Here is a 26,990-nt window from a genome sequence, read left to right as displayed (position 1 = left end):
TGTGTGTTTGTGTTTCTGTACTTGCAGCGCAGGGATTGCAGAGTACATTCAGGAGGGAAAGTTTTCGTCATTTTCTTCCATTTTTTCTGCTGTCAAGTTTGACAGCTTTGAGGTTTTACACAGAAGACAGCTATTGACTTTCTGTTGTTTAATCACCTCAAGTGTCTTTACTGCAGTAATGTTAAGTAAAACAGGACTCACGTGTGATTCACTCTTTCCCGAGTGCTGTTATTGTTTTGGTGTCTTTACCATTAAGCCAGAACTTTTTTTTTTGGGGGGGGTGCAATGTTTCAGCACCTTGCATCAGTGCTACGAGAGTGAAAGAAAGGAGAATAAATGGAGGAGAATAGTGGAGGATAAAATCAGATGGTTGAGGAGGAGGAGAGCGGAGCCTAAACAGGGGCAAGCGTGCACCGTAATGCCGTGCAGCTGTGCCGAGACTCGCAGTTTGGGAGAGCTGGAGTGCGAGCTGATTGGGTTGACAGTTTGTAATCAAAGTTGATTTATTGTTCATTAGTAGTGCATTAGCCCTTTCAGGCAGGGGCGTTATTTGTGCAGTGGCCTGTCAAGGCGAGGGGCTGCGAGCACCTGTCATTTCTAAACCATGACATAGGCAACCAGATATTAGCTGTGTACCCGGAGAGAGGGGGGCACGCGGGGTAGCCGCCGCTGCCAGAACCTTACAGCTCAGCTCGCTGGGATATCCTTTACAGGGACGGGTCTCTGCTTTGTACTGGAGTAGGCAGGCAAGACAGAGAGGAGAGACGGGGGGGAATAGTTTAGCAGTGATATAGTGAGCCACCAGCTGCTCTCTGCTGTTATTCCCCAGCTTTCCCGACTAAAACATGTTTTTACTTGCTTTCATTCATTTTTTTTAAGGGTCATTACTGCCTCGGAGTTTGTGTGTCTCTGTTTCAGATAGGAAGATTAACTCTACACTTGAGATGCCATGTGTTTCAAAGGGTTGAGATGGGAGGATAATAATGAGATTACATGGTGGAGAGTGTTTTATGGCAGAAGGTCTTTTTCACCACTCATCTCTGTTACGACCTTTATATATTTAAAACAATAAGGCATCACATAGAAAATAAGAGTGGATTTTTTTGCTTGTGTGTGGACAGTAACAAGTTTTAGTGAACTGACTACCCTTTTCTATATAATTTCATTAATTGGCTGTATATGAGTCACATAACACAACAGCATTAAGAGTGTCAAGGAAGCAACACAATTTGTGGCCCCCTTGTCTGCCGTCATGGAAACAAGGATTAGTTTAGCGTTTGCTGGTGTGCAGAGAATAGAAACAATCTGCACGAGGATGTGTCAGCCATTGTCTTTTAACTACAGTTTCATTTAAAAGGGATTTTAGAGGCTGTGATCTTAATTAAATCTCAACCGGCTCAAATAATGCATCTGAAGACGTGCACCGTAGCGTGTAGAGCTGCTAAACCACAGATCACGGGGCACGCAGTTCACCCCCCAACAGTGATCATTTCAGGGAAAGGTGAGAACGGCGGCGTGTAGGATGGTAGCTGTCATCCTGGATTTGTAAGTCAGGTTTCAGAACTCTGAAATCTTGTGGCTGCGAAATACGTACATGGAGGTGTGGCTTGAAAGGTCAAAAAAGAGTGACAGGACATTGAGTCACACGGTTAAACGTAACAAAGCGCTGAGGGGGTTTTATTACCATGATTTTCTTCCTTTTTTATATATATTTGTATTTAAAAAAGCCCTCTACAATATCTAACTAAATCAGTGTTGTTTTAATATTACCACTATTAATACTGATATTATTTCTACAAGAAAATACCTGCTCATTTCCCGAAATACAGATAAATTAGGAATGCTGTCCTAAAACATGATGCAATAGATGGTGTGTGTGTGTGTGTGTGTGTTGGGGGGGGCAGGTGCCCTGTGTGCTGCCCCCCCTCAGCAGTGGTCACCTGCAGTGGTGGCTGCCTGCACTCCAGTGTGGGAAACAGCGTCCAGCTCACAGCTCAGCTGTTATTGTTGGGGCGAGAGCTCGCTCACTTTTCGCCGTGCAGTTTGTTTGTTTAAACCCGACACTGGGGACCAGCTCCGGCGCACACAAAAAAAACCTGTTTGTTTGTAGTCGAAAAAGTTAATTAAAATGCAATCTTAACTTTTGTTTTTACAGTTGCTCAAATAATTTGAGCCCCTGCCCCCTCACACCCCCTACACCCAATCCAGAATATATAGTGTATGGTAACGGAGAGAAAATGTGGCTGTGATTATCCTGTTTATGTGAGCTGTAAACATTTTTAAAACAGCCTGATTGTGGATGACGAGGAGGAATAATGGAGGTCTTAACACATGTAGGGATGGCTTCTTCTGTCCTGCCTTTTATTCTTTATTTTTGGGAGGAAAAAAAAAAAAAAGTGTTATATTTTCTACCAATTATACCAAGATTTTATTATTATTATTATTTTTATTATTAGGGGAAAAGGTTATCGATGTGATCATACTGCGTCTAATTTTTTAAGAGGGAAATAAACGCTCTCCACCTCAGAGATTTCAATCAACCTGAATGGATAATATGGAATTAGTCTTTCCAGTCTTGTCGACGACTAATTATGTTCACACATCACTTAAGTACAATAGCTCCCGTGAAATCCTCATTTCGGCTACATTTTCATGCAGGAGCTCACAGTGAGGATGGGAAGTCGTTTTCCTTTGCGCCACTGCAGGCCAAGGTAAAACAACAGCATCAAACGGACTAGACTCTGTGATTTCTCCAGGGCCTGTTATTTCTTTTTTACTTCTCCATTCCATTTGATGCCCCTACAAAACAAGATGACCCCAGGGAGCACAAATGAAAATTTGATAATTCTCCTCTTCTTCTTCTTTTTTTTTTTCTTCCAGCCAAGCTGCACCTTTGCGGCAACTGAAACGTCTGTGTCGGTCTCACTGACATTCACCTCCTTGTCCCTCATTTCTGTTCCTTTTAATTGCCTCAGTGTCGGGGAAAAGGGGGCTATCTCACAGCCTCGCTCACCCCTACTCCTTCTCACCAGGCTTTGACCTCTGACTTGTGATAGGAGGGGGTGCTCGGGGAGCGTCTTCATTAACTCTGAATCAGTGACTCTCTAACGTTTTCACATGTGCCGTTTGTGTTGCCTCATTAGATCATCATATTTTTCTCTTGAAGTTTGCCTACTGTAGGTGTCCTTTAATGACAAATGCTTTCTATACTGTGTGTGTGTGTGTGTGTGTGTGTGTGTGTGTGTGTGTGTGTGTGTGTATATGTTAATGCATGATCAGAGGGGGTGCAGAGAATTATGATATGAAGATGTGAATGATCTTTGATGAAGCTCGACCGATTTATTGGTTGGCTGATTTTATGGGCCGATATTACCCTATCACAGACATATCGGTATGTTTCGGCATTGATGTATATGTTTTCCCATAGGCGCTAATATTAAAACCTTTTTTACACAACATATAATGCAGAAAACGATACTTAGGGTGATTTAAAAATGGTACCATTAGGCTATTTATTTCATACTTGTTAAAAGTAAATTAAAATGGTCATCAATTAGCTTGTACTGAACACACACTTTTAATATTTTATTTGCATTTATTCTTAATTTAAGTTGTTAACAGTTTGAACACTTGAAAACCCAGGACTATTTTGCTATTATTTTATTTTAATTTATGTTTTATTTAAACAGTCAACAATTGACTAGCACTGAACATTAAGCTATATTAAGCTATTTTTTAAATGTATTTATTTATTATTTAAATTGGTAGCAATTGACTGATACTGGACATCCAGGACTATTTAGCAGTTTATTTAATTTATTTTTGATTTATAAAGTTTTTAGCAATTTGCTCTATAATAATGGACAGTAACCCCAAATAATATTTAATACTTGTTTGTTTTAGAAACCAGCTTTGCGAGTACCATTGCATAGTCATATTGGTGCAACATAGAAAAGGTCTATATATATATATACACATATATAAAAAATAGACCTTTTCATCATCATTTATCATTTATCAATGCTTTTTTCTCACACTGAAAACACTATTGGTCTCACAAATCCCATATAGGTCGACTTTAATCATTAACAAAAAGAACATTGTGTTTTGTTAACATTTGTCATACATTTGTTAATATCCATTTAAATTAATCATGTTTTGAATGTTTCGTCCATTATTCCATATACATTTTCATAGTAAATATACAGTGCAAGTACGTCCTTACTCCATAAGGAAAATGTGGTTTTGCTCCCTATATACAGTGTGTTATTGGCTGCACATGTGCCTGTATGTGCTTGTGACAGTTAACATGCCACAGTTTAGATTTGTGTGTGTGTGTGTGTGTGTGTGTGTGTGTGTGTGTGTGTGTGTGTGTGTGTGTGTGTGTGTGTGTGTGTGTGTGTGTGTGTGTGTGTGTGTGTGTGTGTGTGTGTGTGTGTGTGTGTGTGTGTGTGTGTGTGTGTGTGTGTGTGTGTGTGTGTGTGTGTGTGTGTGTGTGTGTGTGTGTGTGTGTGTTAGGCCAGCAGGCCTGTGCCGGTACAGTATATTGCCTCCAGTCACTCTGCAGCTGTGTGAGAATGTTCCAGGTTTGAATGTTTATGCATGGGGAGGCACCTGGAGAGCACCACACCTTGGTGAAATTCATAAACGTCAGCTATTTCTGACATCCTCAGAATGTCCTCTTTTTCACACCCTCATAGTGGTAGAGCAGATTAGAGCTGGGCTCAGTGGATCCCTCCAGTTATTAGCCCAATATGAGCCTCCTTTTTAGACTATCTTTAGATGGTGATATATATTTTTGTGGATCATCTGGAGTCATGATGTTATCCAGGAGATAAGGGAGTGCACCATATGGGAGTGCTCTAAATGGCGACTGGCGTCCCGTGTTTGCGTTAAATGGGCATGATACAGCGGCCAGGGCAATATTTTTCAGTTAAAGTGCTCCCTCCCGCCCTTCCTCTCAATAGGATCCAGTCTTAGGCAGATTTTCACTCCTTCAGCACAGGATTAAATGGTAGTAGTTACATTGATCAATAGGTTAAGAAGCATACAATCCCTCTTGCTGCTAATGACCTCAGTAGTAATGGGTAATAAAATGGGGGTCTGTAATAGCCTCTTGCTGGGGCTGTGCACAGAGGAAGCTGCTCTAGCAGTAGTTACTGTGAGCCAGACGCTCCTGACAAGGCGAATTGTGAAACCATGATGAGATATACACCCAAGGTGTAAAGAATTAAGACAGTTAAATTGAAGGAAATCTCAGTGTAATTTGTAATGAAATTGGCAGCTATTGAGAGCTGAAGTGTGTAAAATCTCTGTGTTAACGTAGAGTTTGCTCTCGTCCTTTTTTCACATGACACTCTATAATATGGCATGACAAAATGATTATACATTTGAAAATAAGGCTAAATTTACAGCTTTAACACGGTGGTAAAAAATAGAGCATGACAAGTATGGAGTAGATTTTTTAATGCATGCTGTTAAAGCAAAGATCTTTTTTAAAAAAGGCGAGCGGGTGGGAGGGGGTGGCATTATTATTTATCCTCGGTGTGCGTTGGGGGGTAAATGTCATGTTTAGAAGGGAACTATATATCACATCATGTATGGCGCTTGCGTGTCAGCAAGACAGGGCTGCTCGGTTGACCTTCAAAATAGTTCATCAAAATTAGCGATGCCCAGGAAAAAAAGGACTTCAGTGGATAATGACTGTGAAATTAGGAAATGGGAGGCCGGGGCTATGCAAATGACAGGACAAGTCATGTGCAAAAGTCAAGATGAACTGCATATTAAGACATAATACAGGGGGGAATTAATATTGCATTTTCCTCCTCGCGCTCCTCCGCCTGGTGCTGGAGATGAGAAATGTGAAGTGTGTGTTAGTCCTGGGTGGGGCTGAGCCTCCTTCACTCTCTTGGGGCTGGAAAGAACACAGCACAGTGTAGTCTGGCACCGCTCTATAAAGTTAACGGAGAGCATCAAAGCTGCTCTGTCCTATTTGACACCGCTGCCCTTTCCTCTGCATTTGCAGTACAAGCTGTTCATTATGGCAGCGCTTTGTTTTTGTTTTATGCTACGGTGGGGAGAACGAATAAGGTGATGTGCATGCACAGTGCGTGTCAAGAAAAGCCCCTTAGTTACCGGACGAGATTTTTAAACAGCGAAATTACATTCAGAAAATGCATGAAAAATTCAAAGGGGTGTCATTAGCTATAAGGCGGCCGCACAATTTGGGTAACCTTGGTGTAGACAGACTGTCACTGACAGACTGTCTGCTCTATCAGCTGCTGACATCAGCCTGAGAGATACAAAGCACATTTCATATGCACATACATAGTAATGTACACAAAGGAACAATCGCCGCAACATGTTGAGACACGGCACTATCAAGTACATCTTAGTCGCTGTTTGTCATCCGAATGTCAAGGAAAGGAGCTTTTAATGGTATTGCACATCATAGCAGTGAGTGGCAGCATCCAGACACACTTCGAGTCCCCTACGCCGCCGGAGCAATTAAGGCACCCTGACAACTGTGGGGGCTCTTTCAGTGTCACAACAAATCACTTGTTTTGAGGAGTCGTGCACTCACACCTTTCTGCTGGGAGTTAGTTAGAGGCCTGCGTGTTCTTCACCGTGGCTCCTCCTCCAGGCACTCTGTATCTTCACAATAATAGATCGCTGTTGACAGCGTCTCTAATGAAATGTTCTCACATGACATGTCGTGCGTGTGCGATGAGCCAACCGCAGCATTTTTTTGAGGCAATCTCTCACGTCCTCAGGTATGGCATATTTGCCATGTTGTATAAACGGCGAGCTCTGAGAAGCATCGCAGCAGACGCTGGATCCAATGGTGATGAGGGCTTGTGTGTGTGTGTGAGAGAGAGAGAGGGGAAGGTCGAGGGTGCATGCGCTGGCCCTTTTACTCCACAGGCATGATCCACGCCTGGCTGTCTCGTGTCCTTTAGCCCGCCTCAGTCTGGTGTGGTGTCAGAACGGTTAGAGGGGAGTGTGTTTGTGTGTTTGTTGGAGGGTATGTGCAGCTTGTAACACATCAAGATGACACTTGAGATTAATTCCTAGAATCCAGTCGAAAGTAGAACCTAAGCAATTTATTGGATGGCATAACTGAATTTTATCTTTGTAATTAGAGCGAAACCAATATATCAAGCTAGACCGATATATCAGTGGGCCAATATTTTCAGTCAGTATTGGCCTACAGCACACATTGGTGTTCATTGGTAGAGAGATAAGAAAAGGAAAAAAGAAACATATATATTTATTTTATTTTTATTTATTCTTTGTTTTCTCAGTTTTTATTTCTAGAATTGGTTGAAAATACTATTTTATATGTGCGATAGCTTTTTTGTATTTAGTTTAGTTAAATGGACAGCAAATGGCTGATACTGAACATCCAGTGCTATGTAGCTATTTATTATATATATTTTTTTAATGTATTATAAGTAATTGAATGTGTAATAATGTAAAATAATCTTTAACATTATATTAGAAAAATAACAAAAAGAGTCATACCAGTGGACGATCTATACAGAATAGGTCTCTTTTTATTCCAGCTCAAAAATTCACAATATCAGCCAAAATATTGGTAATCAGATCATTTTTCTGCTCTTAAATCACTATCAGTCTCATAAAAAAATGGTCAAGCTCTAGTCAAAAGAGAAAGCCAATTTTATATATATATATATATAATAGAATAATTTCTCCATACATTCCTTTGTGGAGCAATATTAATCCATAACAAGTCATCAGCTGTCACTTTTTTTGCAATATTTGATCAACTGTAAGTGATCTCCAACCTCTCGCTTGTTACATGCTGGGAGAGGATGTAACCCACTTGTGAGTGGGTACAAAGATTAAATAATTATATAATGAATTAGTAGATGTTTTTGACATATTTCTGCTCTTCTTGTGTGCAGGTTCCAGTTTCAGTGGCTATGATGACACCTCAAGTGATAACTCCACAGCAGATGCAGCAAATCCTTCAGCAGCAGGTCCTGAGCCCTCAGCAGCTCCAGGTTCTCCTCCAGCAGCAACAGGCCCTCATGTTACAGCAGGTAATGTACATCTGGCATTCACGTCATGAATCATTTTGTCTGAAAATCTTCTTTTGCATAGACAACCTTTCACCAAGATAAATTCACCCTGAGCCTCAAAGAAAACATTCCTCAAAGTATTGAAAATTCTCCCAAAAGCGTTTTTTTTTTTACCACTGACAAGACTTTCACTCACATGTCGCCTTCGTCTTTTCTGCAGCAGCAACTCCAAGAGTTCTACAAGAAGCAGCAGGAACAGCTCCACCTCCAGCTTTTACAGCAGCAGCAGCAGCAGCAGCAGCAGCAGCAACAGCAACAGCAGCATGCAGGCAGCAAGCAGAGTAAAGAGGTAGGCTGACATCACTCCAAGTGCCTGCCATTACCAAACCCGTTGGCCAGACGGAGCATGGAAGGCATGTGTGCTCCCTCCCTCAACCCCATCTGCTTCCAGACTGTGGTTAAAGTAGAGAGGAGAGGGGGGAGAATCAAGTGCACTCATGCTTCTGATTAGCATGTCAGACGTGGTGGATAAATGGCAACAACCGACTGATACTGTGCTAAGAATGCTGTCGCTGTGTTACTGGAACCACATTAAATGTATAGTATTTTATAGAGCCTGAGCCTCGGCCCATTGTTCTAGATTTTTTTTTTCCAAGTAAACAAGTGTCCTATGCAACAAAGAGATGACCGCTCCTGTGAGCCTCGTGTAGGACATAATGAAAGGCAGAAGGGAGAAAGGCAGGAACAGGGAGCATATAAATCTGAGAGGCTTTTCTCGGTAATTAACATGGAAATGGCAGAGGAAGAGAAGGCATGTAATTGTGAGATATCAGTGCAGAGAGCGCTCCCAGCTTTGTTGCCTGTGTTGAGTTTTTTTTTTCTTCCTTCTCTCTCCATCTTTTCTCGCTCTCTCCTTCGCTCCCTCCAGTACAGCAGGGCTTGCTCGTAGGCAGCAGCTTAATGCGTGTTAATGACTGGAGGATACAGGCATCACTGTGGACAAAGCAAATTATTATTGTGCGGTCAGAAGAAGTTCAAAGCCAATCTGGGAATTTTTTTTTTTTTGCTCTTGTCCCCATTGAATTCCATGTTTGGAGAGTAGAGGAAGGATAGAAAATTAATGTTAAAAGCGAAGACGCACACACACGCACGCACACACGTCCGTGTCCTGTCGAAGCTCCCAACTTCAAAGTCGTAGCTCCCTAATTAATGAACTGCGGGCTTCAGTTTGGACAAGTTGTGGCGTGATGCTCCCATAAATCAACATGACAGCAGAGCTCCACGGCCTCAGATAGGGCCTGTCACCAAGTCGCATCTGATGTAAACACTAGAGGAGCAAGGGAGAAAAGAAAGGGGGGGAGTTGAGGAGGGGGGCAAGGAGGTGCAATTGATCAGTTGAATGGAGCATGAGAATAAAAGAAAAAACAACTTTTGAAGCATATTATGTATGATCACAGGAAATGGATGCAGCCTCGAGAGGCTCTCCCCCTCCGCCGATGTTTTCTTTCTCTCCCCATCGCTCTCGCTTTTTTTTCAGTCGCATTTCTAGCAGCCATCAAAAGACAGAATAAGAATTATGCAGTGACTCCCCTGTGGCTGCCAGACAATAACCCCCTGTTGTTGCTTTGTGCCTCTTTTATTTTAAAGACATCAAAATTTAGTTTTTCAAAGATCTTTAACTTTATATTTGAAGCTTGACAATAAAGGCCTGCCAGTGTCACTCTTTATCATTTGTCAGGGACTGTATTTTTCTCTCCCTCGTGCCACTTCTTGTTAACCTCTTATTTGGTCTATTGGGTCTGGGGGTTTTTAATGTGTGCACATGCTGGGAGCGCACAGGAGCTCCTGTCAGCTGATGGGACCAGAAGAAAAAAAAGCATGTGAAGGGGAGAGAGTTAAATTCATTTGCAGTACTCGGATTTGTCTTTCTTTTCTTTCTTTTTTCAGAAAAGCCACCCTCTATTTATTTAGCGTTTTGATGAAAGACATTGTTCCTTGTGAACTCCCACCCCCGTAGCACTGTTATCTTTGTCTCGGGCTGTCAGGGAGGAGCTGGGGAACAGAAAACCGGCAAAGACATGAGAAACTTTTCTCACACTGATGGAAGGGGTAAAGAGAACCAAACACCTTTTCATAAACAGGAGAGATCAGAGAAGATCACAGGCCACCTGCAGCCCAAATTTCTCTGAAACCCCTCTGAGATGTCTCTTTCTCTCTCTCCTCTCTCACTTTTCTCTCATTTTGGGTTAGATCACACATGAGCCTACGAATGAATGTGGTTCCTCCTCAATTATGACCCTCCGCTACCACTGTCAAAGCGCCTTCCTCCCCTGATTGATCCAATGAGACGACCCGACTCGCTGTAATAGACCAGCGATGCCCAGAGCTTTTATTTTTAGTGAGCCAGTGCAGGAGCAGCAGGGCAGGGTGCTGGGGCAGGGAGGAGGGAGAGGAACAGAAAGGAAAGGAAAGGAAGGCCTGCTAGACCCTTTTGACAAGCCGAACGGAGGGGGTGGAAGGAGGGGGGTGGGCGGAGGGGACGCGTTTTATCTGGCTGTTTCAGAGCCGCCAGCAAGTGACCTGACAGCCGCGTTGCACCGAGACCTTTTTTGTATGCACTCAATTGTGAGAAGTAAACAAAGTGGTGTATCCTGTGTTTGGTAACAGGGTGCGGTGCACAGCTTGGCAGCCCCTGCACTGCTTTTAGTGCCCCCTCCTCTCCACCCACCCATTTGACAACTGGCCTTGTATACTCATAAACAGGACTGGTATCCTGTTGAGTCTCAGGGATGTTTATTTTGTCCTTATCTATTAGAAAATACAAAAGGTGTCCTGATAGATGCTGTTCATTGGTAATACTTATTTTGTACAGGCTTCATACAGTTGAAAAGTGCTTGGAATTTAAATAAAGTGCTTGAAATTTAGGGTCATATTGGATGTCAAGTCTACTTACAGAGAATGCTGTCACAAAATAATCTGGGTTGTTGGTCCTAAATTGACAATAATATTGTTTTTTGCAATTATTCCAGGAATGATCAAATAAAAAAGTTTTCTTGACAGGCACTTACAGTATACAAAAATGTAATTTACTACAGCTATAAAGAGCTTTAAAATACACCTTTAAAATGCTTGAAAAGTGCTTGAATTTGGCTTTTGAAAAGGTGTCAGAACTCTTTGGATTTGTTGAGAGCAGGGATTGATAAAAGGGTTAAAAGTCACCTCGCTCCTCCATGCCCCTGTTATCTAAATAACATATCTCATTTGTTTTGACTCATAGGAGATTGGGGATATTAGATAATTTCCTTCTATTTATTATTCTGAGTCTCTTTTTCTCCTTTCCCTTTTCTTCTCTCCTCTCATATCGCTTTTTCAGCCTATCAAAGTTCACACGTTTCACTTACCAGAGCCAAAAAATGTTCCCCCTCTAACCCTTAAAGCAGTAAAGACACACCAGCTTTTCATTAAAAATTCCTTGATGAAACAGCCGCAGCACAGTTAGATCAACACAACAGCCACCTCTCCGTCAGTCCTCAGTGTGCGAGTGAACAAAGCTCGCTGCGCTGGCTGGCTGGGGGAGAGAGTATCCCTGAGCTCAGCGCCATGCCTCGGAGAGTTGTAAGAGTTGCTACGGTGGTTATTAAGCACTCTGATTTAGTCACACGTTGTTTGCTGAATTATGAATGGCTGTAATTAAATTCCTGTGGCTCTTATTATGAATGATTAACTATGTTGTTTCATTGTTTGTCATTTGCCTCCCGACTCCTCGTTAATTAAGAGAGAGGGAGATGTATACTCTACCTGTCTTAAGTGGCCCAGACAAACCCACACTAAAGGCAAAATTTATGAAAATTACACTGTGCTATTGTTTGTTAGCACATGCAAAACCCATTAAATTTGCTTTTATGAATGAACGTGTTGTTCTAACGTGTTAAATTTAACGACATATGAACTCTCTGGCCTCGAACTTAAAATGTTTTTCAGCGGCATACTTAAATCCAGTAATGTACAAACCTGAAATTCAGCTTTACATGTTTGCGCTGGCTGGATGTTTCTTTATATATTTGTTTGCTGATGGTGTGCCCCTCTGTCTTTGTGTGTGTGTATGTGTGTGTGTGTGCCACCAGCAGCAGGTGTCAGCACAGCAGTTGGCCTTCCAGCAGCAGCTCCTGCAGGTCCAGCAGGTCCAGCAGCAGCATCTGCTCAACCTTCAGAGGCAAGGGCTGCTCACAATCCAGCCTGGACAGACCGGCCTGCCACTGCACTCCCTCACTCAGGGTCAGTACCTGATATCACTGCACTGTACTCAACTGCTAGCACACTGCACTTTGTCGAATCTGTTGTCCATCAATCCTTTATAGGAGCATTTGTGAGAACAAAACACCGCAACAAAACAATTTTTTGCTAATGTAAACTGAGGATCTTCGGTCTACAGTGGGGTCTTTTCACACCAAGGGGATGAGCGAAAATGGGAAATACTCGCCTGCAATTATTTTGTATCAAAACTATCTATACACACAGAAATGCAAATTTGACATATCTCATGCATATTAAAAAGTACCACATTAGAAAAGCAAAATGCAAACCGCAAAATTTGATAAAACTTTGTGGGAAAATTGCTTCACAATTAAATGGAAACATGGCTAGTTGCGATGTTTATTCAATAAAAGGAATACATAGATTTGCATAAGCAGAGGACAATCTACTGGGATATGTTGACCCAGAGCAGCATCTGGCACTTTGTCTGAGGTAAGTTGTTATATAGCCTAAAGTAGGTTAGGCTTTTATTGTGAAAGGTAAGAATGGAAGGAATGAATCTGGTATGTGCTGTGAAAGCTCTGAAAAATCTGCCTTATTCCAAAGACAAAAATTGTCTTGCTGTGTAATAGTCATGTTCTGTGTGATAGGTACAGTTAATAAAAAACAATACATTGATGTGCAAATTAATCGCATGAAAAAAACACTCCCTGTGTATCAGATTAGGGATATGTTAATTGCTTTTTGATATACTTGATGATCCTGGTCATGCGTTTAAAAGTCAGCAGATCTCCTCCTATCTTTTCTTTAATTTGCTTATGTGCTTTTATGATAGGGAAAATTCTGCTTAACATTTTTTTTTTTTTTTCTAAACAGAGAAAGTATTCATTTTGATTTCATCAGCTGTCTGTACACGGCACAGTGACACACATCCCAACACTGTCATGCAGAGCTTTTGGTGTGTCATTGCAGAAATGTGGGACGTTTTACCAACAGTCTATTTTAACATTGCTGCTTGTGTAGGTGTACGTCTCTATATAATCAGAGTGGTTTCATCTGCTACTGTTAATGCTCTCTTACAATACCTCTACAAATTTGCTTAGTCAACGTGAACAAAGCACCACTTAAGCATGCAACCACATAGTGTACATGGTTTCACTGGCTCAGGACACACCCACTGTAAATCCTCACTCAACACTTACTTACTAAATGGCATCTTATGCCTCTTGTCTGGGTTCACTGACTGCTGCAGTGTAATTGTGGTGTGGTACACTTTGTTTGTTATCATCCTAGACTTAAGCAGTAAAATATCCCACTGTTGAAAGTGTCCTTGAACTCTCTGTCCTGCGCCTGTGATTGGCATCCTGGTGGCAGTCTCCTTCAGCCTGAAGGAAGACTGGATCTATTGTTCGTAAACTGCCAGTGAACTTGTCATTGTGAAACCGCCTGTTACTTGATAGGGAGTCAATACTTGTTGTTTGGCCAGGAAGTTTATTTCTTTATTTATTCTTTAATATTTTGTTAAGGAGTGGTCCCTCCTGTGTGACAAAGACGGCGTCATGAAGGTTTTAGAACATGACATTGACTATTCATTCCCAGCTAAGACAAACAGTTTTGAAATAACAAGATAAGGGCGATATAAACGGGAGGGTTTGGGGGGTGCTTAGGTAATAGGCAAACACAAACACGGTTTGTACAGTGGTGTTATTGTTTGGACTGGGTATGGAATCACTCATCCACCCGCAGACGATTGCCATGGGCACAGGCGTGGAGCGCGGCTGTGTTGTGAGTGTGCTTGGCTGAATTGCTCTGTGTCAGATGTCTGGCAAACACACACACCCCTTGAGTAAAGCATTTTGTGGTGATATGGCTAGGTACTGTACTCTTGATGGATTTCACAACAGTCCCTGTACATCCTGTTTATACTGTGTCATCGTCGAATGCCTCCGAGGCATCTCAACTTTAAAAAGAGTAAGTGTATCAAATTAATATTCTTTTTAACTTTTTAGTTTTTAGCACAGTTTTGGTGAGACTTTGTCAGGGCTGCACAGTTAATTCTTTAAAAATCATGATGATTTAAATCATTAACTGTATTAATAGGGAGGATCCAATCATCACACCACATGCTTAATTTCTCTCTTGGTTGTATAAACACCTGACAAGTGATCAGTCATTGGAGCCTTCTACAGTGCATCACCATACCATAGCAAAAGGCATAGTTGCTCAAAGTGAGGCAAAGGGCCAATGTGGCCCTTAGAAACATTTTGGGCTGACATTAAATGCATGCATTATATTTTAATCATTCGCTGTCCATATCAGTACTTTAAAGTTCAATAGCTTCCTTTTAATACACTTTTTGTATACTGCTGCAAACTATTATCTGTAAATAAGGAAAGGCGACTGCAACTCTAATCAATGCTGGTGCTGTAAGGTGAAGTTAGTGATTTTGGTGCACAAGCTGTGATTGCATGCTTTAGTTCAGCCCTCAATCATATTCTGGCTCTGTAAATTGTCATTCATTGATCAAAGATTTTGGCCGCCTGCCATAAGGTGTCAAAAGGTGCATTTACAGACACAAGTTTTTATGCACACGTCTAGTCGAACATAAAAAGTGGGTGTAAATGCTAAAAAATTAAAAATATCTTGAAATATCGTTAAAAAAACCCAATTAAAAACATGTGTTTGGCTGAGGTGGAAAAGTTGGTTTCTAACAGAAAAAAAACAAAATGCGACTTAATGCAATGAAAACAGATTAAGCGAATAAATGATGACATACAGCCTCGACTCCCAAAAATTGAATAGATAGAAAGAGTCTCCTGTTCACAGAAATGTCAGATTTCCATAAAATTTTCTACATAGTCTTCTCCATTTGAGGTTTAATTACGCAAATTGTATCCCCTTTTTCTATATAGTATAATACTTATCTGCCTGGAGAATAACGCCACATACTGCTTATCTCAATGAACCAACTCTAAATAATTGCATAATGGTAGTAAATGAAAACAAGCATCATTCATGTTTCCTTTTCTGGATTTTCTCAAAATAAATTAAAATAAATAAATCATTCAATATGCACAACAAATAGTGATTAAAACGTATATCTACAGACACAATGACATCACAGAAAATATATTTAAATTGAATAATCATGTGAGATAATCTCAGTTTTAATTCTGCGTGATAATTTAGGATTTTAATTATAGGACTTTTCCACCCTATATTCATTGTATTGAAATAAACTGTACTCCAAACTGAGGGGTTAAATTCTTGAAAGTGCAGAATGGGGAAGTGAAAGCACCATGTACAGTCAGTTGTTTTGTTTCCATTTGTTACAACCAGTCGAACCTGGTTAGTTTGTCCTTGCAATCCGTCGATGGTTAACTCTGTGCCTCCGACAGCTGTTACAACACTTAGCCTAGTGCTTCAGGCCCCCAGTTTGTCTTCCTATTCTACACATTTTCTGCTTGACTGTTTGAAGTTATTGATGACCTTTCTGTTTTCCACATCACTAAACTCTTTCATGCATGAGCGGCCCAGGCCTATGGTGCTCAGATCTAATCTGCAATACTCAGCTAGCAGTTAGCACTGCGTCGGAAGTGATGAGTTGATCTGCTCTGTTTGGGTCCCGGTGATTATGGATTCAAACTTGGGAGGCGATAAATTGGCATGACTTTTTTACTGAAGATATTTCTTTCATTTCAAAATGTAGATATCGATTGTTATTATTGAAAGCCACTGTTATCACATGCAATGTATTCTGTTTTCATGTGCTGAGAACAAAAGGTTTTCAGATACTAGGTCACTGTAACAGCGTAATTAAGCAGGTGTGCAGTCTGTAGTTGTGTTTTTGTGTTCGCAGCTGATTTTTACATCAGTCCTCTGTTACATTGTTACATTGTTGGCTGAGACAGATTAGTCATTTCTTTCTGCCAAAATGACGGACTGAAGGAATGCATTTAAATTAATCTTTCAAACATTTGATAGCACTAATTAAGTATAAACTTGTAGATAGCGGTTTTCAGTGAAAAACAATTGCTCACATTATCTGGAGTATAATTTGTTTCTGTTGTCGTAAATTCTTCTGACATTAATGTTCAAAGTCTTGGAAGCGGCCAGACGGTATCTGTTATAAATTACAACAATGTGTTTGGGGAGGATATAACTCTCATAAATATAAATTTGATCCACCAACCAACCACCCGCCTCCCCTTCCCCTCCTCACAAAAAGCCTGTCCTCTTGACCTGATAAGTGAGTCAGTGGTTGCCCGGGCTCGTGTTGCTCAGGTGTTGTATGTGCGTGTGCATGTTTATGCTCACCCTCGGAGGTTGCTCTGTGAGAGAGTGAGTTCTTGTAGCTGCACAACATCATTTAAGCTGTCTGGGAGAGGCCAGTGGGACAGTGACAAGACAAATTTGTCGGTAATATGAAAGCAAAGAATGTGGCGAGCCATGAAGTGCTCACAGAACAGCAGCACATCAGGGACAGCGGTGGGTAATGCGGCTGACCTGTCAGTGATTGATACGTCCAGCACTGGGCTACTGGTAATAGTTCCTGCAGCATTAGGACAGGACATATTTCAGGCCTAAGGGGTGCATATCAGCAGGCCAGTGATTACTGTAACATAAACAGGGGTGCAGTAAAGGTCCCAGCCTGACGGAACAATAAACTAATAGCGATGTCACTGTCCCCCCACGGCACCGGCACTGTGTGCGAGAAGTAACAGCTCGGTTTAAAGAGCTCGGAGCACTGGGGGCCATTTTTTATTTGGGGGATGATGGCCTGCAACTGATGTCATTATGAACCTTAAATCAACTTTCTGCTTGCTTGAACATGGTCACCTGGGTACAGGGGGACAAGGACAGGAAAAGGTTGAAGAGCTCGGCCTGTCTCCGTGCCAGAGCTACCTGCAGAGGTAAAATTGAGTTGGGAGGCCGGTGATCAATCAAGTGTCCCAACAACATACATTTTTTAAAGTGCTTGTCCGTATTTCCCGGCCGTAATGAGCGGAATAGTTGTGTTGAAAAATGGAAAGAGGAAAGATAAACCAATCTGGCATTTAAAGGATGGACAAACTGGGGACCCAAGAAAGAGGATTTACAGATCAATGTCATTATGTGTCCCGCAGTAATCAGATGGAAAGCGACTCAATGCGTTTTGTCCAAAACACAAAATATAATCCCCTCTGAGACATTTGTGTAATGATATTTTATTGTCATTTATGTGGAATCATGAGCCATAGCTGTTGTTGAGTTTGAAGAGGTTAGGGTTAGATAGGAGAGGCAATAAAACTAGGGACTAGATCCAAAAAGAGACAGCTTGGTCCCACTCCGTTACCTCCCTCATCAGACCGGTCTATCCGCTGCGGTTTCATCTGAGTAAACAGTGGTGTCGGGGTCACCAGGACTGCTGGGTAATTGAGCCAGTGTGGGCCGCCCTGTCAAGCACATCGGCTAAAAATACATCGCCCACTGTCACCGGGCACCAAGTGGGGGGAAAATGATTGTTCCCACTGTCGGAGCGCAGGACACTCGCATCACCAGTGACCTTCCGCTTCCAAACCAGCCATCACAGAAGGGAAAAAAAACAAAAAACTTTTGCTCCAAGTCTCCTTATGGCATCAAAACAACAATGGATCCTTTGAAAATGCAACTGGAAATGAGCAAGCTGCGGATTAGCATGCTATAACACAGAGCGCAATATGAAGCATGTTTAGCCTGTCATGGACGTGCACTTCGATTAGGGCACATCAAGGCATTGAAGAGAATAAGAGAGAATACAGGCAGGCAGAATAGAGCGAGCGTGTTGAAATATTCGAATGAGGAAAGACGCTCCTTGGAACGTGGAAAGGTTATTGATTTGTCCTGTAATCATTTCCTGCTCTTTGATATGCAAACGATCTAGTGTGAATTTACAGCAATCCTATCAGACTCATTTCACAGTTCTTAGCCCCTGCGTCTCTCTGGAGTCCTCCGCCTCATTAGGCCAATGTTCTCCATTACCAGCATAATTAAAATCTTTAGTAGCTTATCAAATTAAAAATATTTTTGCTGATCGTATTGAGATCTTCACCTCACAGTTATTTTCCACAACAGGAATAAATTAAGACTAAGCATTTTGCACACAATGTATTACAATCTGGTGCTTGAAAGGAGCACTTCTGGTATCTATAGAGCTGGTGATGAGAAACGGGGAGGGGTGGAGAGTGAAGGGGGGATCCGGAGAATATAAACCCAAGAAGATAAGCATGTGCAAATCATCTTTCATTTGCCAGTGCTCATTTTGAGAATGGATTTAATTAATTGTAATGTTAAACGAGCGGTCTTGCCCATTTGCTCTGTGGTTAAATTCACCACATATCCAAAGGCTTCTCTCGCCATGCTTAAAACATGTGGCTTATTTAAGATTTGAATACAAATCCGCACATATTCTTCCTTTCAGTACGCTATTAAAATCAGAGTTCCCCAGATGTTTTGAGTGAAAATACAAATAGCCACAGATGCTGCACCCATGAGGCTTAATCTTATTTTACATATCAGCTTTATCCTCATTTATGTCAAATGAAAGCAGACTTTTCCGGCACTGTAACACACACAGCATAGATGGACACGTATATATTGTGTGGCAACAAAGGCTCTCTTCTCTCAGACATGGAAAGTGGGGTGCACAAACACAGCATTATCCTTCCTCATCCCGTCCTGGCCCTGGGTGTCGGGATCGCTGTCACTCACAGGCAGAAAAAACACTCCGTCGATGTGTTTCCAGCACACAGAAAAAATGTCTTCTGTCTTCAAGGGATTTTTTTTTTCAAAGGGCTGTGTGAGCTGCAGTGTGCTTGACTTGTTAAATGAGGTTTAAGTCTTCTGTGTCAATTGGAGGCGGTGCAGAGCTTTAAGTATTTTGCACATTAATGCGCTTTTGAGAATATTACCCCAGGGTCCTGTTTCTCAAGGAGGCAGGGGTGGGATGTTTTCTAGTGTTGCTATTGTAAACTTTTTGTTGTGTATGTTCTGCGCATCTCTGTTGTTGAAAGAAAATGATGGTGATTATTCAGATTTCATGCCTTGTCTGGATGTTAATTATTTACTCTGGGCATGAAATCTGCGTGAATGCCAGGGATTTGTGTATACAAACACGCTTCAGATCACAGGAAAAATGGGAGGGAGAGAAGGAGGTGGCGGAGGGAGCGAGAGAGAGAGGGGGAGGCAAGAGCTCTCAGTGCATTACCCTGTAGTGGAATATTTTCTAATTAATACTCGGCTTTGTTTACAGACGCTTTGATTTAATTAAGTGATGAAGAAGAGAGTTGGATTAGCTGTTAATTGATTTAATTATCCAATTTGTTTGTCTCAGGCATGATTCCAGCAGAGCTGCAGCAACTGTGGAAGGAGGTGACAAATGCTCACGTGAAGGAGGAGCACCACAACAACAGCAGCAGCAACAACAACGGCCACCGGGGCCTTGACCTGTCCTCCCCGGCACCGCCAAAGAACCCACTCCTCAACCAGCATGCCTCTACCAACGGGCAGTACATGAGTCACAAGAGAGAAGGGTGAGTCTCAAGGTCTTTTATACACTTCTTGTTTTCTTTTCTTTTTCCTGCGTGTGTCTTTTGCATACTCTCACAATGAGAACACGGGTCAGTGAAGACACACAAGCTTAAAGGGACAGTTCACTAGAACATCAAAAATATGTATTTTCCTCAGCAGTTACAGCAATGTCTCTTTCATAACAGCTGCACTCATATTGGTCAAAGAGTGTGGAACACTTCTCACCCTCAACGGTCACTTTCTTTGCTATGTAAGGAAGGGGCATGACAGCCAACTACTTTAAACTTGTGAAAATGATGTTAGGATTGACTCACTATGGGAATAAGTACATGGTTTACATAGTGTATTACATGGAAGTGTACTGACAGAAGCAGCCGAACTGAGACACAGCATTAGTTTATAACTGATACGGCTAGCTCACCTAGCATGAACACCTAGCTAGCTAATGTACCAGCTCAGCCAACGCCATTAATGTTTAAATCTGGCTTTCACAAGCATGAGCCTGTGGTCCATGATTAGATGCATGCTTCCTTCTGCATGGTGATACGGTTGGTGGGTTTAGTTCAGTGGAAAGGAAATAGCTTCTTGGTGAAACTGCTTACAACAAGTTCTAAAGGTTTATTATAAGTTGAGTTGTAGTAGTTGTTGTTGAGTTTTTCAAATGTATTTTTGGCCATCTAGTTCCATTATATTGAATAGAAGCCATACATCTCTATGGCACATTCGGCAACTCACACAAAAACGATCTAGATTGATGAATAGCGCTAACACTTGATTTTGGGATGAAGTGTTCCTTTTTAAATGATCACTTTTATACAATGAGAGTCTTTTAAAGCGCTGTTCCCTTACTTTGTAACGTATCGGGCCTTTTTGTAATCAAAAGGCATTTTTTATGCTTAATTCATGCTGGATAAGATAGTTCCCAGAAACTTTTGAGCATATATCTGGTAAACACATGATTTGCATGATTCTTTGTTACAGATCTGTCCATTGAATCAAATCAATTAGATGGCAAAATGGTATGAGTGATAGTCGACTAAGACTTTGTTTAGTTGAAGACAGCCTTCAGTATCCTACAACTGGTAATTAAACTTGTGGAACAGTCTTCACTGTCCTCTTTGTGTAAAGCACACATAAGGCCCATGTGCCATATATTCCCATTTAAGATAGCAAATGACTCACAGGGCCTCAGTTGATAGACACGTCCCCATAGGGTTTGCATAGAGATTACTCTTTATAGTTTGTTTAAGTATTATTTTCATTAAGGCCAATACAGTCACTCTCCTATGAGCCTGAATACGGCTGGGGACTTCATAGGAACACCTGGAAGGAATCCATGGATTGAGAGATATGGAATCACCATAATATGAATGAGGGGGGTCAGGGTGTCGACCCCTCCTGCTATTGTTTCAGTTGCACATTGGAAAGTTCAGCTGTGTTGAGTTGCATTGCGTTGAAAACATTTAGCCGCGTCTTTGCTAAAAAGGAAAACCAGTTCCTTGTATTCTGTGAACTTGTTGACTTGATCACGTAGAATAAACTTGATGATCGACTGTCACATCAAAAGTAACAAAACTATCACAAGAACAACAAAGCTATTATACGCCAGATAAAACAAACCCTGGGTGTATCATATTTTCTAAACCAGGATGAATCATCTGTGAAAGAGGTTTGCTTTCTGAACTGTGCGTCTGTGTCTTTAAGGAAGGGATTAATTTGGCATCTTACACATTTGCTTGTTTTCTTGCACCAAAGCCTGATCTTTGAACTGCTAGTGAGGAGCCTCCAGGCACCGTGAGCTCACTGCGTAACATCTGACTTGTGTTTCAGTGATCAAAACCTACACGTCATTATGAAAGCAATGCGGACGAAAACATGTTTAGCAGAGTAAACCAGCAGGCTTTTGGAGGTGAAGAGGGGCTGCTGGTGGGAGGGGGGACACGGGGGTTGTAGAGAGGATCTGAGTGACTTGGAGAGGAAATGCTATCATTCACTGATACAAACGGAAAGCAGCTATTGCTTTTCAAGCACTGGTATCGCTTTTTAAACAGATTCGTATTACCTGTTCAGACTTATCCTCTTTACTGTGTTTCAAAGTTATCTCCGGGCACAGACACAGGAGGAAAATGAAATAAAAAATGGGCGTTAGTTGCTCCCACAGTTGACAGTATCCACAGGCTTCCAGCCCTTCACCCACAGTCTGGCTGAATGTCTTGTGAAGTTAAAGACAAATCGCAGGGGAGGATATTGATTCGCTCACTCCATCACACATTGTCGCGAGCGAGCAAACAAGGTGAGCATCGATGGCAGGAAAAGGCAAGAACGAGTCTCAGCTGAGGGCTCCATGAAACATCGGAGAAGACATAACGCGAGCGCTGGCAGCCCCTCTGCCTCGTGCTGACTGTCAGAGATTAAAGAAGATGTCAACAGCAGTTTAACACAAGCTTAAGTGAAGAAGGCAGTCTCAGTCTGAATATTCTCGCAGTATCTTAGATCTGTCAGAAAAGCAAGCAGGTGATTCTCCTCCAGCCCATCTGCTCGAGGAAGTCATGGAGAACACAAAACATCGCTTCTTAAACGATGAATGATGCCAATTTAGATTCACACGACCAATAATCTGCTAATTTCAGAACACTTAAATCTCACAACTATCAGGAGCATTGTTCCTCTCCTCTCCTTATGATGATGCACACTCAATTCTAATCAGACTCCATGGGAAGAAAAACTGAAATAATATTAAGTATGGTTATTCTAAGCAAGGCTCTGAGAAAAACGTCTGTGTTATAATCCAGGGATTTGAATAATCAGGTTGAAGATAATGGGCTGGGCCGGCCCGGGCGTAAATAGAGAGCATCCACTCATCCTCCCAGCGCTGAACTTAATGAACTTTTAATTGATGCGGTTTTGCAAGTCCTTTTGTCATGCAACAGAAACAAGCCTCTCTGCTGATGGGCCTGTTTTCCCGACTGGCTTCAGATTGGTTTACAGCAGGCCCTAAGTACCATGTAGTTAGTTTCATGTGTCATATAAAATCTGCCCAGGCACAACGACGCCTGCAACTAAAACCTTAAGTGCATCCACAGGAATCACTCACCGGCTTTGCACTTCCGTCTTAAGGAAGGAGGAGAAATTCAATCACTGCCGGCTTGACACACCGAAGACGCGTTCTTGCTTTCTCTAAGAACACTCTGGCAAAGAAAGGCTGGGATTTTTTGTTTGTCTGAACAACATCCCCCGATATGACCAGGGCCTGAGTCACTCAATCTGTCAGCCCTCGTGTTGTTTCCCAGCCCGCGAACTGTGATGCATAGATAGAGATATACCCCTGTGAGCCAGGTCATCTTTATTCAATGATTTGCTTATTTAAATGAAATGTGGCTGATCTGTATCTGACACAAATTCCCAATACAGTGCTGCATCAGCTTTGTAAAAAGAAGGGGGGAGCATCCTCACAAAGCGCTTGGCCCACTTTACTTCCCAACAACCATCAGTAACCACAGCTCGGGGACTGTAACACAGCAATCTGTTAAGGAGATAAATAATCAGATTTGGCACAGCACTCCCATCTCTCTTGCCTTTCATTTGTCTTCCACCAGAAAAAAAACTGATAATTAAATCATTTAGGGTAAAGTATGCAGTGGCACAGAGAAGACGAAAGGAGAGGATGGAGTATAGGGCCTAGAGAGTTAAAAAGGGGGGAGGGTGGTGAGTATGGAGGGGGAGGACACAAGGGGATAGGCTAACATTAGTAGCAGCGCTGAGGGAGAGTGTTGTGACTGGCTTCGCACACATTGTGGCCAGACTCTGACCTAGCATGGCGGACATCAATCTTGCGGGTTTTTGCTGATAGATTGAGTCCATCAGCACTCGACGCCATAGATCATGACTTGTTTATGGCCCACAGCATCTCATCAAAAGAAGTGAAGTAGAAAACAACTGGCCAGCAGCTGTCAGAGGCACATAAACACAGAGCAACACCTTTCTGTCCACGTCTATAGGCACTTTAATGTCTCCTCTAAAGGAAGCTGATGACACGTTTTTCCTCATCGCTGTTACAAGATCATTAGAGTGTTCTTCCCCGCAGGGCTCCCTGACAATAATAACATCCTGACAGACCTGTCGTGGGTGCAAGTCAAATTTAACGCAACGCAGGGAACTGCAGAGCAGTTTCTTTTCTTTTTTTTCTTTCCTTCAACGTGTTCTCAAATGGGAGAAAACCCCATGAATCCTACCCTCTTCTCCTATTACACTAATGTAGCTCATTTGGTGTAAATTCTGTCATTTACTACTGTTTAGCCATCCACCGTTTAAAAGGGCTCTTCTGCCGCCAGCCCCTCACAGCGCTTTGTGCTCACTGATTCCCAGCGCACTCCACATTTCAATTTCTTATTAATACAGAATTAACCAACAAGCCTGCTCGCAAAGAATTAAAAAAAAGGATCTCTTTAAATTAAAAACCAGCGTTACCTTCACCAGTCCACACATTTCCTTGTTAAAAACTCATTATAATAGGTCTTCCGCCATCTATTTATTAGCTGTATCAAAACAGAGGTCTTAATGTGAATGCATAATTCATAATTGAATAAAAAAAATCTGACTTTTGAAAGAGGGAGGGGAAAAAAACTGCTAACCACATTCATGAATGCTTGACTGCTTCCTAATTGCAATGCAATTATCACATGTTATGAACAATGTGAACTCTTAAGCAAGTAATTATAACACAAGGAAACCTGTGACGACCTTTAAAATTTCCTACTTGAGGTACATCTTTACTAACATTTATACAAATGAGATTTTAATCTGAACATCAGCTTGTTTAATCCTGCAAACTTGGAACACCATGGTTAGATTACTTTCTTTCTTTTTTGCTTTTACTAATTCATTTTACATCAATTTTTAAATCATAGCAGATGGATGATTGGCAAAGACATGCAAGACGTCATTCTCAGTATTTATTTTTCCCTCTTTATCCTGAAAGACATCCCCTGAAGTAGTAGTATTATCTCTTATTGAATATATGTATATGAATGAGATTTTAGTGGTTATTCCCACATGGCAACACAAGCGTTTGTGCTGTAATGAATCTCCCTCTCCAGCCCGTTGTCTCAGAGAGCAGAGCTCAGACTGGAGAAGAAGCAGCAGCAGCAGCGTTGTGCTCACGAGCCACCAGAAGCACAGGTGGTAGCGATATAGGCCAGTCCCCCAGGCTCTTGTAGCTGAAAGTTGTGTGTCTTGTATAGTGCCTGTGTCCATATGGCTGCCTGTCTTGCTCTCTTAGCAGACACTGCCTCCACACAGGGCCGCTTTCTCTCTCAGCGCTGATTGTGGTTAGCTGTGGTTCCACGCCTCTCGCCATATGGAAGATGTTGTAAAGTTTGTTTTTCGGCGGGGACGTTCCCACTATTTAGACTGATTGTACGAAGCCATACGCTCCCCGTGGATGCGGTGCTTGTCAGCCCCTGGTGACAGGGATTGGTCAGTAGATAAATTGATACCAGGCGGGGATGTTTACAGTTTGTGCACGGTGTGAAAGTGGGGGTTTCATGTTGCGGCGCGCACTCCTCCAGGTGGGCTCTGGGACATGATGCAGCAGGCAGCGGCTGAGGGAGCCCCCTAGCAGTCTTGATCAAAGTGAATTGCAACATGGCTCAGTGATACTAAATAATTACATATTGATTCGGTTCACATTCACAACATGAGTCCGCTCTTTTAAGGGAAGAGCAAGCAGAGATCACACAGGTACACTGATTCCACACAGACCGGGGGTCACAGATCAAGCTGATGTCAAGGTTTTCATGTGGAAACTACATACAATACACACAGGGAGGCATGAACCAGCCATCAGATTAACAAGACAAACCATCTTATGTGACCCCTGGTCATGTTATGTCCAGTGTTACCAGGCCCCCCCCATCAAGGGGTCACAAGATAAATCTAAGGGGTCACCAAACAGGTTAATTTTTTTAGATGTTCATCCTTGCCTTTTTTTAATGCAAGTTATTCGAAAAATTGTACCAGACTACAACTTAAGCAGATAAAACCAGAAGAGAGTTTGGCTGACCTGGTCATAGAACTTACTCTACTGAATGGCTTTGTATGGTTTCTTGTTAAAACTTTTTTATTTTAAAAACACACTGTTAATATTGTTAAACAGTTTCTGTGGGAATTTCTGTTAGGATGAAAAAACAGGGTGAGTCTGACAAAACGTCACACATCGGGACATGAACATTGGTCTCCTCATTTGAGCAATCCACCTCCCCTCTACCTGACTAAACTTACGCTGTTTTCAGTATTACCTTGCTTCATACGCAGACAGTTCAGTGAGATAGCTACGAATTCCAGTGTGTTACTTTTACCATTCTTGAGAACCGCCTCGGCCACAACCTAGAGCAGTGGTTCTCAATGTGGGCGTCAGGTCCCACCAATCGGGTCGCAAAATATATTTGAGGGGTCATGAGTTAACAGATTTGGGAAGCAGAGGAAATATGGATCCACTGCTGCAAACAAAACGAAAAAAATCAAGGTTTTTTTCTAATCACTGTCAGAAAATAAAATAGTCTAAGAAGGGAAAATAGGATGGGAACCAATGCATTGGGTGACCACAGGCCTTGAACCAATTATTGGCCTTTCGTTGGCATCAGTGGCAACCACTTTTTGGCATATAAAAAAAGGGACAGCAGATCACAAACTGAACTTCAAAATATAGACATTAGTGATATTTAAATATTGTCAATGTCAGCTAAAATACAACTACAAAGAATTTCATTTGGTAACTATAATAAAGAGTGGATTCTTTTATATCACGCTTTCATTATTATGCTGATGGATAACTGCATGTGTCTTACTTACTCAAAATATAAGGTGCATAAAAATGGCATCTATATTTACAGTTTCGGCAACTAAAAGCTGATGCCTACTCCGGAGCTTGGTAGCCACTTTTAAAAGTTGATGTTGAGAACTGTTTTGTATTTTAGAAAAGTGTTTTTTTTATAAAAAGCTGTCTCTTTCTGTGACTTTCTCTTTCAGATCCACGCTAGAAGAGCATTCCCCGCACAGTCACCCTCTTTACGGTCACGGCGTGTGCAAGTGGCCTGGATGCGAGGCGGTGTTTGACGATTTCCATTCATTCCTCAAGTAAGTAAA

At 41.9% G+C, this 26,990-nt stretch overlaps 1 protein-coding gene across 3 annotated transcripts in view; it reads left to right on the top strand.

Annotated features, from left to right (window-relative positions):
• foxp1b (forkhead box P1b) overlaps positions 1-26,990 on the top strand; it is a 181,850-nt gene that overhangs the window by 133,515 nt on the left and 21,345 nt on the right. For 2 of the 3 annotated variants that reach the window (XM_059328899.1, XM_059328901.1), the window contains exons 7-11: positions 7,929-8,066; positions 8,266-8,394; positions 12,170-12,320; positions 19,651-19,849; positions 26,874-26,981. In XM_059328899.1, coding sequence (XP_059184882.1) covers positions 7,929-8,066; positions 8,266-8,394; positions 12,170-12,320; positions 19,651-19,849; positions 26,874-26,981 — 725 coding nt within the window. The remainder of the gene's footprint in view (positions 1-7,928; positions 8,067-8,265; positions 8,395-12,169; positions 12,321-19,650; positions 19,850-26,873; positions 26,982-26,990) is intronic. The other variant, XM_059328902.1, reaches the window with a different exon arrangement.

The sequence above is a fragment of the Centropristis striata genome, chromosome 3 (genome assembly GCF_030273125.1).
Source record: "Centropristis striata isolate RG_2023a ecotype Rhode Island chromosome 3, C.striata_1.0, whole genome shotgun sequence".
In the NCBI taxonomy this organism is placed as follows: Eukaryota; Metazoa; Chordata; class Actinopteri; order Perciformes; family Serranidae; genus Centropristis; species Centropristis striata.
This window is presented reverse-complemented; position numbering and strand designations above follow the sequence as displayed.